At 38.8% G+C, this 16538-nt stretch overlaps 1 protein-coding gene across 2 annotated transcripts in view; it reads left to right on the top strand.

Annotated features, from left to right (window-relative positions):
• Positions 1 to 16538, top strand: part of dym (dymeclin) — a 120726-nt gene that overhangs the window by 57100 nt on the left and 47088 nt on the right. For both annotated transcript variants that reach the window (XM_066710532.1, XM_066710531.1), the window contains exons 12-13: positions 1726 to 1839; positions 2229 to 2323. In XM_066710532.1, the coding sequence (XP_066566629.1) occupies positions 1726 to 1839; positions 2229 to 2323 (209 nt within the window). The remainder of the gene's footprint in view (positions 1 to 1725; positions 1840 to 2228; positions 2324 to 16538) is intronic.

Below are 16538 nucleotides of genomic sequence, written 5' to 3'. Positions count from 1 at the left end.
CGCTGTGAGGATGTATTGTTTTAATTATTAGATTTGAGCTGTAATACAATTTGGGGCTTCCATGAGCCGTTGCAGAAGGCCTTAGCCAGATGGACATTTCGGCATTTAAAGAAATCTCTTTAAATGCAATTCGTTAGGGCAAGGGTGAAAGGTTTGCAGGTTTACTTTTTAAAGTAATAACCCCTGTGTTGCATCAGTTACATGAAAATAAAGTAGAGGTATCTGCAATTAAAACATCCGTTCCAGAAGCCCTAAATAGGAAGTCTGATGGGGCATAATTAAAACAGGGTCTTATGTGTAGCAGATCCATTGATAAAAAACGTAGGTTGTATTAATTACACACGGCAACACCCACCCCCCCCCCCCACACTTAACATTCCTGTCAAACCATTCCTTGCCTATTTAAATATGGGGGAGTGCCAAATCGCAGAGAGCACAGTAAAGAACTTGTCGTGAGCACTGTCAAGGTTCACCTGTTGTGGTCTCTGTGTAGTGTTTTGGTGGAGATTGGGTCCTTGTGTGTGAAGCTGCCCTTTTCTTCTTTGTTTTTCGCTTTTTGCTATGGTAACTAGGCTAGTTTTTCTGGCATTAGCAAACATAGATTATGAATGAAGAAGTGAGAATAAAAAACGATGATGAATATGCATTTAGTAGACGCTTTCGCTCAAATCCCTTTATGCAGACGGTTGGGGGGGCAGAACGAAGCGGCTGCAGAGTCACGTATAATTAGATCAAAGTTTTACATCTCATCCGAAGGAAGGAGCAATTGAAATTGAAGTAAATTGCCTAGAGTGACGCACAGTGAGTCAGTGGCACGACCAGGAATTTTACTGGAAACATCCTGGTAACAAACCATTTTCTTTAACCAGTGGACCACCTACTACACATTTTTGTGGGAGCTTTCTCCTCTATATGCACATCTAACTATTAAGACATTTTATTAGTCACATTACAGAGTTCACCATAATTTTCATTGAAGCCATATTCTGTCATTTAAGCAGCCATGGTTTGCTGCCTACTGACCCTTGCTAGTCTGTTTGAATGCTTTACCCTGCTTACCAATATAACTTTTTTTTGTTTTGGTTAAAAAAAACACTTAATCAACATACTTTCACCAAGTACTCACATGCTTGTTACCATCTTGAACAGGCCACTAAAGAAGCAATGGGCAAAGTACAGCCCCAAAAGAAATGGCAAACCACAAATCTTGCGAAAGACTGAAAATAGGATGTTTAATGAGACAGAAATGAAATAACAGGAAAATGCTTGCTAATGTAAATTTAATGAAAGGATGTTCTTTGGAAAACAGTTTTCCCCCAAAACAAGCAAATAAGGACAAAACACACAAGCAAACAAGCAAGCGTACAAAAAAGTATTGTTGTAGATAGATTATAAGTTAAATATAGTTCTGAATGTCGTGCAAACTACCACATAAAGCAAAATTGAATCTAGTTGATTTATACTCATGTTCGGTTACCACATTTTTAACAACTAGTTTGTTATGTGTGTTGTGGTAAACTGCTCAATATCTCCCTGAAAGAGGCCATCTTCACAAAGTCCATCTCCTGAGAGCATCTCATTCTTGTTTCTTTCCAGATGTTCAATCCGCCATTTGAGGAACGTTCCCTCAGGGACTGATCCTTACCTGTAGCTGCTGGGGAAAATGGCAGAAGCCTGAATGTTCTCCATTTATCTTGATCTATTTTGTGCTTTCAATCCCCACAGGTATTGAAAAACATTACCTGGTACAGTGAGCGTGCCCTGACTGAAATTTCCCTGGGGAGTCTGCTAATACTAGTGGTGATTCGGACCATTCAGTTCAACATGACAAGGACAAGGGTAAGTCTGTGATGCCTTATATATAGAGGTATAAATCCTTTTTCTTTGTATCTATACATGTTGTTCACATAATTTTGGGGTCATTATCGAGTGTAAACCTATGAAGAGCCTGTTGAGAAAGTCTATACTAAGCCTTTAAGAAGCGAAAACACATTATAAAACCCCTTTTTCATTCAAATGCAGACTTGATTTCCAAGTGTTGTGGGGGGGTATTGTTTGTCCTTGTGAATGTCTTCCTAAACTTTAAAAGACAATACATGTAAAAATGTCCCTACAAATCTGTTTCAAAGTTTGAAGCCTGTCCACCTACTACATCCACAGTGTCCACCTACTAAACCATGCCTTTTGATCAATTACTATTATTGTTATTATTATTTCTTTTTTTGTAGGATAAATATCTTCATACAAACTGCCTGGCTGCCTTGGCAAACATGTCTGCCCAGTTCCGCTCTCTCCATCAGTATGCAGCTCAGAGGATTATCAGGTAAGGTCCCACATAAAAGAAGTTTGTAGTTGTCCGCTGCCATTAAAACACAGAGCCGGTGGTAGGAGCTCAGTTACTGGACTGAGTAACCCACGTTTGAGTAAGATTTGCAAGGTGAAGTAGTGTCCGAGAGTTTGTCAAGAAACGAGGGTGAGTGGTTGGAAAAGTGGAGCTTATCTGTGATGTGGCCACCATGCAAAATTGCCCTTTTCAGGGGGGGTTTGTGAGCATCTTTGTGAGACCAGGCTGATATAACTCCAACTCATTCTCCTTGGTTGTCTGCAACTATGGATTCGTTCTGTGCTCCTATTCTCCACACATTGCACAGCTCAAGGCCAAAAGTCATGCGTTTTAGGCCCAGGTCCAGACACTGCTGTTGGGTCCTTGAGCAATGTTCCTCCCCGTTAACCCACAGGTATCAATGGGTATCAGCATGGCTAAAGGGTAACTTGCTTTGCACTAAAAACCCATCTGTAGGGTCTGCTTAGTGTTACAGGAACTGGAATAAGCCCTTACCATATAGACCTCATAGGCTTTTGAAAACCTTAAACCAACTAAAGTGTTTGGTTGTAGTGTGTCCGAAATATAGATCCTTTCTAAACATGATCAACTTTTACACAATACCTTTTAGACTAGTAGGGTTGTTCTTGTTGTGGTGAATCGATACATGAAAAACAGCAAAAGGGCCCAAAAATCAAGATCAAATAGAGAAATGATGAGTTGTACGTTGATGGGGAACTTGGGTCTATTCAAAACATTCCCACACTGGTCAGGGGACATTCGTCTTGTTAGGGTCATGTCTCTAAGCTTGTGTGTGTGATTTGTGTTGGATCCTGTTTTAATTGCATGAAAGTGTGTTTGTTCATGTCTTCTCTGTGTCCTTTTCAATAAGACCAAATTCTTGTGTGCAACATATTCTCAAACACATTCAGGATGCATCCTTGTGGATAATATAGAGCATGTATTTGATACAGTTGTTTTCGTTTCTACTCGATTACAGCTTACGTGTGACACCTTTTACCGATGATGTGAGTTTTTGTTGACTTTCTTGACAGACTACTATGGGGATCAATCATAGGTCCGAGACTGGGCAAGGTAAAAGAAGGAAGCATTTGTAGGGGGAAAAAAAAGTTGTGTGAAAGTTCAAAGAAAGAGTTAAGATACAGCAGGTTATATTAATAATAATAATAATATTTCTCTATTAGCTGGTGTCCTTACCCAAGGAGATTTACAATTTTCATAAGAAAGATTTTCAAAATATTAGATACAATCAGTACAAAATACAATAAGCACACTATACATTAGATATTAGAACAAAATATACAGTGACAAATCTTGAAATGTCTGTGGGTTGATCTCACTGGTAAAATACATTTACAAATAAAATAATCCCCAGAGTTTACCAATGACAAACTGTGTAAAGAAGTTGTGAAGAACTGAAGAGGCAGCACTGACACCAGGCAGGGACATTTCGGGGAGTTATAGGACAGATGGTGAGGTTAGGAGAAAATGATAAAGCAAAATCACACGACAGCAACAGCAAGAGATCATATCATACCAGTATAGTTTACCTCATCAAAAGGATATGTGATTGATAGTTTAGCATTTACTCGTTAGAAGGTTGACGAAAGTGCACCTGCACTTTACTAATCACACACACAGAAATGTAGAATTTGTAGAGATTTAATATTTGGGATTGTCATGAGTAAAAGGTGTGTCCCATTTTGCTGCTGGCAGCAGATCTTGTATGTTAACTTTATTTATATTATTCAAGAAAAGTCAGTTGAAGGATTAGACTATTCAAGTGAGAAGTGATTTTAAGGACTGGGTAAGGTGACATTGCTGTTATTAATCTGACAGTCACAGGGTTGCATTTGTATTTTAGGACCTCATTTGGCCTAGTACGTACATATATTTACACCAGGCAGGGAAATTCGGATACTGAGAAAACCATTTCCTTTTTTTAATAGATTGATTTCCTCTGAATTCTACATAATAAAGGACACCTATGGTCTTTCATCATGTTCTTGAAAGGAGCAAAAACAAATGCCTAAATACAAAATCAGTTAGAGAAAAATTAAAGGAAAATAAAATACAAAAATCAAACCACTTCCCCTCCGCAGATGATATGTGAGGAACACTCACTCACTCACTCCAGTTAATCAGTGCAGCCTAGCGGGATTTGAATAAATCATCTTGAGGTTGCGTTTGGCACCGATTTGGCTTGGACTGTGCTGTAACCTACCTCAGAGATGATTACCTTTAAAAAGCCTTTGATTGCCTGCTGTACAGAAGGCGATTCTGCAGCAGCTTTTGGGACGCGAGACATGTGTTTCAGTTTAATGTAAATGTATATCATATAAATTAAATAACAGTTTCTTTATTTCGGTAATGAGCCCTCTGTTCTTCCGCAGCAAAGGCAGACTTCTCCAGAATATTCCTGCCGAGCCGCTCCAGTCTGTATTAATACTCTGTCAGCGTAAGCCATTATGTTCACGCAGCAAAAGCAATTTGCCCCACTCCCTGAGAATCAGCGATGTTATTTTCAGTTGGAAATCACAGATTAGGTTTACACTCCATATGAATGCAGAAGAACTTACCATCATGGAAGATTATGGAAAAAGTTTGTGTTTGAAGCACCCCCCATATATGTCATGTCTTCCAGTATTTCGTTATCTGACGATAATTAAGAAGGTTCTGTTCTGCAGACTTTTTTTTTTTTCTGGTGGAAGTACTGATATTTATTTTAAATGCTCTCTCTGTTGAAGTATGAGCCGAAGGGAACAACCACACCATTTTTTGTGCCCTGTTTCGAATTTCTCTGGACCCCAAAATATATGTAATTGTGTATTCATTATTAAATATAGAATGCACATTAACCGTTTTATATTCCAGTCTACCAGTCTTTCTGTCGGCTCATTGTTTCCAATGCCACTCGCAGCTAAAATGTAACCCTCATTAAATCTTTGCAAATCATGACATAATTTCTGTTACACGGGTTAATATATAGAGAGAGATAAAACTCATACAAAAGCTGATGCAAGTGAAAAAATAGCTGGTTGTTCAGTTTGGAGACTGAGGAGATATGCTTTTTGTTTGTATCAGGAAAATGTATAGAATATAAACCGCTTTTTCTTGGTCCCTCGTGTCATCCTCTTTGTGCAACCATTTCTGGTATTGTGCTCACAATGATGTCCTTGAGACTTGCTTCGCATACTACTTTTCTTTTGCTTCTAGGCAAATTATTACCTTTGGGACCCTCCACAATTTATGGAAGGAGCCCTGGGTCACAGCGTAGAGCCACAGTCCCTCATTGTGCCATCTATTGCATAGCGGGAAGAGAGGCATTTTGAGTGGGACGGTGCCAGAGTCGCGTTCCTGAGTAATTGCTACACTAAGGGCGACTGTGATTGAATTAAGGCCTCAGATGTAGAGATACTAGTTACAAGCATCACAATTTTACAGAACGAAAAGTCAAACTGAAACATCTTTGGTTTGTAGCTTTACCTCTGTATGGTCTAGAAAGGACTGAGTATGTCCCAGTCAGCCTACAGGTTAACTACATGTAATTTTCTGCATTGTCCTTGCCTTACTATCTAAATATATTAATTGAATCGAATATTGCTCTGTTTTATATCCTCATAGTGCATTGCCATATTTATAGGTGCCGTGGAATTCAGTCACCATACAGTATGTTTAAATGAATAGTAATTACATACACATTTAAAAACTATTTTGGTGAGTTGCTAACAGTGCAAATGTAAACAATTTGAAGAGAAGCTCACAAGGTTGAGTACACAATGCTGTATTTAGTGGGTGATACCAATTCACTTCTGGTAAACAACATGGAAAGGCAAGATGGGCCATCCAGCTCTATTGCTCTATTTCAAAGGGTATTTGTTTTGTAATGTATTCTTTCAAAGCAACGGTAAATAACTAATTTATCTTATTTCATGGCTGAAATGGAACGTGAACATTGTCCAACTGGGTTACAAGTGTTTCAGACTTCCTTGGTTATGTAGGAGACTTTTTCCATTGTATTCATGTTAACATTTAGACATTCAACCACAATGGCAGCCGAGGGAGAACACACATTTCAGCTAATGGGCACAGTAGGGATTTCCTTTGCTCTTGACAAAGAGCCTGTGTAATATACCATAATCGTGGTCTTATACTGTTATATGTACAATGGAAAGGGGATGCCACAGTCAAAACTGAGGTAAATTAGAAAATTTCCACTTTCATTCGTGTTCTAAAAAGACATACTGTATGTTTATATGTTTTGAAGATGTTTTAGGTCCAGTTTGTTAAACAGGGTTCTTTACTTTTAAGAATCAAGCTAATATTTAAATTTGGCATCTACATGCTTTTTCCTTAATACCTAACTGTGGATGCTGGATTTATTATCCAAGGTCCCATAGTTTTCTCTGTTTCACCACTTTTTTTTAGCTAGCTTCCCAGTCCTTCCTCAGTCTCTCCCTCTGCAGTTGAGCACACCGTTGTAATCGACTCTGAGGCCTGAGAGACGCCCAAATGTGGTCTTGTCTCACTTAAAATCCTCAAAAACCTTTATAGTTTATTACTTGTTAACATCTTAATAAAGTGTTTCTTGCTATTTTACTCCAGCATCCTGTCTGCTTGTTTGTGTTCCTTGGGAATGACCTTGAGTCCCTCTAAACCCCCAGGACTGTATTTGCTCTGACTGATGAAGAGATTTATCAATACCTTTACTAGCTTAAGTGGCTACTAATGACTTTGGATCCTGTACGCTCTAGTATAGTGGGATCCTGTACAGGAAGGGAAGTAGCCTGTATCACAATGGGATTAGCCATCCGTGTTAAGTAACGGACAAGACTCCTTTCTGTATTAAGTAAATGCTGAATATTTTATTATACTGTGGGAAAATCCCTGTTTTAAAAATAGTTTTCATCTTTCTTAATTTTTTTTGGCTCCGTGGTACCTGATTTTTGGTTCAGAATTAAAAAAAATAAAATAAAAAAAATAAAAAGTACCCCAAGGCAACACAGATACATTAGTTTTGTTTTTAATTAAACGAGGTACAGCACTCATTTTCACAGTTGAGCCTCCAAAGTTAATTTATAAGCTCCCCCTTGGTATTTCTTTTTAATACCAATAACATAATCTAGAATTGAGTTTTCTGATACTGTAGTACAAACAAAGAGGGGAATGGCAGTTATGCCGTAACGTTATAAAATAGCCAGCAATGTTTTGTGTAATTTATTATACTGATTATTATTTCCTGATAATGTTGATAGGGAAGGAATTTGAAAGTGCAGTGTTTGTGAAATGACTTAAAACAACAAAACAAGGTCACCTTCTCTGAAACACAATTTGCATTCCAATTGTAATTATTGTCACTGCTCTAAATTGTGTTTACTGTAATTGCACATCAAAGGGGATGAGATTTCGTTAATTTTAGCAGCCCGAGCTTCTTTGGATATTCCCAGGGCGGAGCTATAAGAATGATTCCCATCTTCTGTATTAAAATCAGTCCGCTAAATGCATAGGCAAGGTGAAATTAACCTGACAGAGCCTGAAGTTTGGTTTTAGAGGCCTACACTGGGTTGCATCACTGTGTTGGCATGGTAGCTCTATTTCTTGCCCTTTGCCTCCCTCCACTCTTAGACCAGTCAGTCCGTTCTGCCCCTGCTTTGTCATACTGCTCCCTCTCCTTGTCACTACTTTCCCCTTTAGTTATGCTAACCATATTTATATCTGTGTATTGGTAATTAAAATCAAGTCCACCGATGGAGCAAAGCTTAAATTAGATTACGCTAGGCCAAAGCTGCCAGTTATGGAGGAGAGCCAGATCGCAGGGAGAGGTATGTTGTTGTTTTTTCATGTACATGTGGTTTTCACAGGAAGGTGAAGGGAGGCTAAGTGTTACTCATGGGTAATGGACACTAAATCATTGGCGAGATTCCTGTGCAGAGAGCTCTGTTAACATGCTGTCAGAAATGTCTTCAGCCTTAAGCAGAGGAGGTGATAATAGCTGTCCTGCACTTGCATCATATGAAGAAGTGTTCGGATCATGTGGTTCCTGCTTAAGAGGGCAACTTTTGGTCACTATGTGGAATGGTTGAATCTCTTGAAAAGGCCTGTTGCACCACTGACCACTGAGCTAACACTATTCACTAACTTTTCAACTTCAATAACTATTATCATCATTATGAATAATAATAATGAATCAGTCGTCTACTTTGAAGTACCAGTCAAGAATGCTATTCAATACCAAGGTCTTACGTCATCCAGACTCGCATTTCTGGAGTCATCCATTAGCCAGATCCCCGAGACCAATGCGGAACAGAGCTGGAAATGCGAGGCGTTCCTCTGAGAGAATGTGAGAAGGAAGACATTGTTTAATGAGTACAAGCTGTTTTGCTAGCATCTGCCCTAAAACACCGCCCGGCCAACTTTGTGCATGGGCTGAGACGGTTGTTTCTAATGAGCTCGGTCCAGACCGCACGCTCCTGCCTTGCCCATACTCTGGCTGCCTGACGCTTTCCATGTTTAAATACAGAGACCGTCTGCCAGAAAGCAAGGCAGGGTTTACTAATGATGACAGGCTTTCTTCTTCCTTCCAACATCACAATGGGAAACCTACAAATAACATGCATGACTGGAGATCAAGAAAACGATCACAAACAGACTGAGCAATAGTGTTTGATAGTTTGAGAGTGACTTTACATCAGTATATGCATGTTTGTCAGGTAATGTTTTTTCCACTCTTTGACACTCTTATAAAGGCCCCGATAAAGATTTGATGATGAATTTGTTGATTCTTGTTTAATCCAGAGAAACACTTAATCTGAACTGCATTCCACTAGAAGATTGATTGGCCCTGTATTAACATAATCTTCAACTGAAAGCAATGTGGGAACTTCCTCAAAACACACAGATGTTCCCCTTTATTTATGACTTTCCAATTAATTTGCCCACATAAAAAGAACCCCACATGGAAAAGCTTATTCAGTACATTATTTCATCAATGTATGATTAAAACCAAAATACATTGATTTCAACTGGCATTCTGTTTTTGGGGGGAAGGGTGGATTCAGGGGAAATGCTGGTGCCATCACCTATTGCTTATGTTGTCTTGTTGTGCTCTTTCAAACCTGGGATGACAGAGAACTGTCTAGTGGGTCACTTGCCTCCTCTTAAGATTGAGTGTGTCTTCATGAAACTGTTTGACTGTGATTATGTTGCATTGTAATCGTTAAAGTGTTTGTTTGTACATTTGTTAAAAATCTCTGGCTTTACCCAGCCTTGTGTGACTGTCAGTGACTAACAGTTGTAGCCTCATGTTTGTTTGTTGGTGGTGGGGTGACATTAGCCCATTTCTCTAAAACTGGACATCCTGTGAACTAGCCCTTTTAAAGGTTTTGTGTTAAAGTGTATGTGTGCAGCTGCCAGCAGGGTGGGGGGGCATCTTATTATTTTGGCTTTGACTGGCATATGACCTGAGAGGATCGTGCTGTCACCTGTCTCCTACCTCCATTCCTCGGCCTGTGTTCCCATCCCCTATCTGTTCCTCCTTCCATAAGTGTGCACAGGACAAAAAACATCTAAAAAGGCTCTCGGTGGGAAATAATAATTAAACAAAACAAACAAGCAGGACATGAAGAAAAAGAAAAGGGAGAAAGGGAAAAGAAAATGAGAACAATCTTGTTTTTCTATTTTTTTCTTTCTTCTGTCTCTTCCTTCCTCTTGTTTTTCAGTTATACCTGCCGCCACATGCGGAGATACTTGTATGTCTTGGACAATATGTATTTCCCTCGCTCCAATTGCACCACGCTGGGGCACTGCTTCACGTCCCTGGGTGACACGGGCGAGGAACTCTTGCACTTTACTTGCTCTTACATTCTCAGGTCCTATGCTCCCAGGTTAATAACCTCTGCCTTCCATGTTTTGACTGCATGTCTGCATGTTCGCCGTTACTGCTTCTGGCATGCTGTGATGCAACGTTGATTTCTGTTTCTGTTTTAATCCTGCCATTGCTAACAAGGATTCATGCCTCCAATCCTTTTTGCGGGGGTGGCTAAGGAGTACTGGAAAGCAGCCTTTGTATTGATACCTGTGATCATTTCTTTATATCTGTTTTCTTTCTGCTAAAATTGATTTTGATGTGTGAAACAATCCTGTCAGAAATACGATGTCTCCTCATCTAGAGATACCAGAAACTCTGTGTTTCTTTCTCAATGTTATCCATCAATGCAACCTTTCTGAATTAATTCAGATTAATATTTGTGAAAATGTTGTTTAGTATTTCCTTAATTGTTTACAAACTGATTAGCATGAAATAAGGATAGAGACAGCTGTGTTTATATCCCGCAGTGGAATGATTTGGAAGCACAAGTTTGACGGGAAACTTTGGATATGAATTTTTATGATAAATAAATAGCCCTGTATTGCAATAGATATGGTAATACTTTGTATTTTTTTTCCATGAAGTGCTCTAGTTTTCATTAGTTCAGAAATTGAAAGATTACTTTCAACAGAAGCCCATTCGTCTCACAGAAATGTAAGTGTCTGTAGTTCTGATGAAGACGTACAGTAATGCTATTGTGGGTTGTTGAAATATGTCTGAGATTTGCAGGGTCTGAGATATTAATTACGGGGCTTAGCCCATCGTTTTGGATGGAGTTTTGGAGTCCTCAGCCTTTCTTTTGGAATGATGTCAGGAATCAGTGTCTTGAAGCTAAAACACTTACTTACGAAAACCAATACATAGTAAGGTTAGTCTTCATGGCTTATTAGTTTTGTAAGTACTGTAAATAATGTTTCTCATTTCCACAGTTGGCATGTGTTCACTTTATTTTTCCTGGAGAGGATGTGAAGATGTGCTTTCTTTGATTCTACTGTGGCATTCAGTTTTTTTTATTCTATTTATGCAAAAACACCATAACACTGACTATCTAATCCAAATTTGTTTAAATATTTTAGGAAATGTTAGATATCAGATTTTGAATAAGACTGATAGATGTGTATATATATATATATATATATATATATATATATATATATATATATATATATATACACATACACTCACCTAAAGGATTATTAGGAACACCATACTAATACTGTGTTTGACCCCCTTTCGCCTTCAGAACTGCCTTAATTCTACGTGGCATTGATTCAACAAGGTGCTGAAAGCATTTTTTAGAAATGTTGGCCCATATTGATAGGATAGCATCTTGCAGTTGATGGAGATTTGTGGGATGCACATCCAGGGCACGAAGCTCCCGTTCCACCACATCCCAAAGATGCTCTATTGGGTTGAGTTCTGGTGACTGTGGGGGCCAGTTTAGTACAGTGAACTCATTGTCATGTTCAAGAAACCAATTTGAAATGATTCGACCTTTGTGACATGGTGCATTATCCTGCTGGAAGTAGCCATCAGAGGATGGGTACATGGTGGTCATAAAGGGATGGACATGGTCAGAAACAATGCTCAGGTAGGCCGTGGCATTTAAACGTTGCCCAGTTGGCACTAAGGGGCCTAAAGTGTGCCAAGAAAACATCCCCCACACCATTACACCACCACCACCAGCCTGCACAGTGGTAACAAGGCATGATGGATCCATGTTCTCATTCTGTTTACGCCAAATTCTGACTCTACCATCTGAATGTCTCAACAGAAATCGAGACTCATCAGACCAGGCAACATTTTTCCAGTCTTCAACTGTCCAATTTTGGTGAGCTTGTGCAAATTGTAGCCTCTTTTTCCTATTTGTAGTGGAGATGAGTGGTACCCGGTGGGGTCTTCTGCTGTTGTAGCCCATCCGCCTCAAGGTTGTACGTGTTGTGGCTTCACAAATGCTTTGCTGCATACCTCGGTTGTAACGAGTGGTTATTTCAGTCAAAGTTGCTCTTCTATCAGCTTGAATCAGTCGGCCCATTCTCCTCTGACCTCTAGCATCAACAAGGCATTTTCGTCCACAGGACTGCCGCATACTGGATGTTTTTCCCTTTTCACACCATTCTTTGTAAACCCTAGAAATGGTTGTGCGTGAAAATCCCAGTAACTGAGCAGATGGTGCCAGACGGGCCGGTCTGAGTATTTCACAAACAACCATGCCATATATATATATATGTGTGTGTGTGTATATGTGTATATATATATATATATATATATACACTCACCTAAAGGATTATTAGGAACACCTGTTCAATTTCTCATTAATGCAATTATCTAACCAACCAATCACATGGCAGTTGCTTCAATGCATTTAGGGGTGTGGTCCTGGTCAAGACAATCTCCTGAACTCCAAACTGAATGTCTGAATGGGAAAGAAACGTGATTTAAGCAATTTTGAGCGTGGCATGGTTGTTGGTGCCAGACGGGCCGGTCTGAGTATTTCACAATCTGCTCAGTTACTGGGATTTTCACGCACAACCATTTCTAGGGTTTACAAAGAATGGTGTGAAAAGGGAAAAACACCCAGTATGCGGCAGTCCTGTGGGCGAAAATGCCTTGTTGATGCTAGAGGTCAGAGGAGAATGGGCCGACTGATTCAAGCTGATAGAAGAGCAACTTTGACTGAAATAACCACTCGTTACAACCGAGGTATGCAGCAAAGCATTTGTGAAGCCACAACACGTACAACCTAGAGGCGGATGGGCTACAACAGCAGAAGACCCCACCGGGTACCACTCATGTCCACTACAAGTAGGATAAAGAGGCTACAATTTGCACAAGCTCACCAAAACTGGACAGGAAAAATGTTGCCTGGTCTGATGAGTCTCGATTTCTGTTGAGACATTCAGATGGTAGAGTCAGAATTTGGCGTAAACAGAATGAGAACATGGATCCATCATGCCTTGTTACCACTGTGCAGGCTGGTGGTGGTGGTGTAATGGTGTGGGGGATGTTTTCTTGGCACACTTTAGGCCCCTTAGTGCCAATTGGGCATCGTTTAAATGCCACGGCCTACCTGAGCATTGTTTCTGACCATGTCCATCCCTTTATGACGACCATGTACCCATCCTCTGATGACTACTTCCAGCAGGATAATGCACCATGTCACAAAGGTTGAATCATTTCAAATTGGTTTCTTGAACATGACAATGAGTTCACTGTACTAAACTGGCCCCCACAGTCACCAGATCTCAACCCAATAGAGCATCTTTGGGATGTGGTGGAACAGGAGCTTCGTGCCCTGGATGTGCATCCCACAAATCTCCATCAACTGCAAGATGCTATCCTATCAATATGGGCCAACATTTGTAAAGAATGCTTTCAGCACCTTGTTGAATCAATGCCACGTAGAATTAAGGCAGTTCTGAAGGCGAAAGGGGGTCAAACACAGTATTAGTATGGTGTTCCTAATAATCCTTTAGGTGAGTGTATATATATGTGTGTGTATATATATATATGTATATGTATATATATGTATATATATGTGTGTGTGTATATATATATACTTAGGTCTAGACCAAATCAAATTGCAATTACACGATTTGTACCTATCATGTTTTTAGTTATAATTGGTTGAAAGTGACCTCTGACAATAAAATAACTAATAGGATACAAGCTTTTAATATGTTATTCACAAGCTTGTTTTTGTTCTAAGTCTTAGTCTCTGAGGTATTGAATCAGAATTACAGGAAGCCTTTTGTTAATATGCTTTTACTTTTGAAATTTAAAATGTAAATCTTTATAAAATGTGATATTTTGTATTGTTTTTTTTAGTGATTGAACCTTCCAGATTCTCAATAAAAGGAAAGCATTATACCAGGGATAAGAACAGGTCATTTGACAAATCATTTTATATCCTATACACACAAACTAAATTTGCCAAACATCAGGCACATTTTTACTTAGCTTTTGTTGTCCAGAAGCCAGTCAATATCCACTGAATACATAGTGCTGTCTTTGGGAACACACAGGCCTCTACCTGCTTGATCCTCCAAATTGTTTGACAAGTTGGTACACTTGTTCATATTCATACTATTAGAGAAACTATCCTAGAGGAAAATGTCAGTTTCCGACAAATTAAAAAAGGAAATTCTGCTGAAGCATGGCCTTTTATATACAAGGATCCTTTCATTGATGTGTATCACAAACAAACTGAGGTCTACAAAAGTGCGTTTGGGTGACAGAATGAAGTCTGTGTTTTGACAGTTCTCTGTGAATGCAGACACGTAATTTGAAGACCTGTATATTTGATCACAGGATTACAAACCCTGTACTCAGGGAATTTTATGGAAAATCCACATTCATGACTAACCGCCTAACCCTGTTTTAGAAGAATGGTTTCCTTATTTTATATCAAGGGGAAATATACAGTTTTTATTATTTCATCAAATTCCAGGAAGTCATGGTTACACCTAATCTTCAACATAGTATTAAGACATATATTTAAATGTAACTAAATGTGTTTTTTGGAAATGTATCTCAGTGCTGCCAAGTTGCCTTTTAAAAGTCATTGCTATTGCTCGCTGTGGTTTGGAGGCTTCATTAGGAAGCAAATTATATTGGAGCAGGTTTACACAACAACTCTGTTCTTGTGTGGAGAGGTTTCATTGGCAAAAGGAGACTCTTTAAGAGTCGTTTTATCAAAGAAACCTTGACATTGAAGCACATATAGGCACCCATGCATAAGAACCTCCAAATGTGTTCATACCCTTGATTGGTGCCCAGAGCTAATCAAATCCAAATCTACAAATCATTACCTGATGACAGCTTTTTGTCTGACAAAGGAATCTTCTACCTGAGGCAAATTCCCCATTAAATTCAGTGTTTTTATTCAGCAATTAAAAAGGGGGTAAAGAGAACTGATTTTGTTCAGGTCAAAGTCGATCTTTTATCCACATTTTTCACATCACAGTGACTCAAAATAACATGCATAATGATCGAAGCCCACGTTCAGTACTACAACAAAGTGGATATTCAAATTATAGATACTACCTATCTGCAATCCTGTCATCTTACGTCCTTTAAACTGTTATTTTTTCGACTTCAGCAGGTAGTGAACTCCTTGTTTGTGAATCTGACAGTCAATGTGTAGGCTATGTGTGCTTGAAATTTTCCTCCAGAAAATCAGCTGTGTGGACTGCCTGTGCATGAATTTCGCATGTGAAGGCTTTTATGATATGCTTTTTTTGGTTGTCTTTATTCCCCATGATACTTTTTTCCAGTTCTGCTTGCATGCTTTGATCAAAGATCTCAACAAACTGTTTTGCAAATGTAGGTACAGTGAGTGGCATAATGGATTTGCTAGATCTGCCTGTTTTTATTCAAATCATGCCTAATTTGCATACATTAATTATTTTTTTATTATAAACAGCAGCTTGCTTTCAAATGAAATAGCATTAACTACAACTGAGCTGCTGACCTGTTGCCAAAAAGGAGAAATAATTTTATGTATGAAGATCATTAATTTAGATTAACAGCATACCCTTTGCTTCAAGTTTGTTTTTGAAAGTGCAAATCTTCACTGTGAATTCTGCTTATGCCAATCCAGTTAACCTTTTCTGTTTTGAAGGAGGCAGAAATGGAGGATTTGGTTATTTCCAGGAGTAGGAAGCATGTCTTGTTCACTCATCTCATCCCGTTGGTCCAGACTGTAAATTTACGTCTGGGTACCCAGTGGGTCAGTATGACATGGCTCTTGGGCACTTTGTGACACTAAACAGCGATGTCTAGACACAATATGAATAAAATAAAGAATTGCAGTGAGAAAAACAGTGCCTATTGTCTCAGCAGGGAAAATCTCAACTCTGATGGGTTTTCCACCATACAAGGGTGGTTTGAAACGTTATCCTAAAATTAAATGGGAAAACCCCATAACACTTTTGTAGAATTAATTACTTTTAAAACGGTGGTTTCAATGAATATAGGTAATTTTGTCTGTGTTGCAAATCTCTGGTCACCACATTATAAACATTATGTGCTGAGAATGTGACTATAACTGTATAAAAATAATGATGTACTGCTACTGTGTTTTAGTGTCATAGGTGATGTTTTACGGAGTGATTATAGTTTTGACTCTGATTTGCCAATTGGTGCCTCATTGATTCCAACTACTGCAATATCTCACACAGAACATATATATATTTTTTACGTGTTATAAATGTGTGTTCCTTCAATTTTTCATACGCAACAATTGGCCCCTTTTTGTATATTAAAAAATAAATTGGATTTTAAATGTGGTTTATTCTGTAACCCATATTTATTTAATATGTTAAT

The sequence above is a fragment of the Amia ocellicauda genome, chromosome 8 (assembly GCF_036373705.1).
Source record: "Amia ocellicauda isolate fAmiCal2 chromosome 8, fAmiCal2.hap1, whole genome shotgun sequence".
NCBI classification, from domain to species: domain Eukaryota; kingdom Metazoa; phylum Chordata; class Actinopteri; order Amiiformes; family Amiidae; genus Amia; species Amia ocellicauda.
Note: the sequence above shows the minus strand (reverse complement) of the source record. Positions and strands in the feature narration are given on the sequence as shown.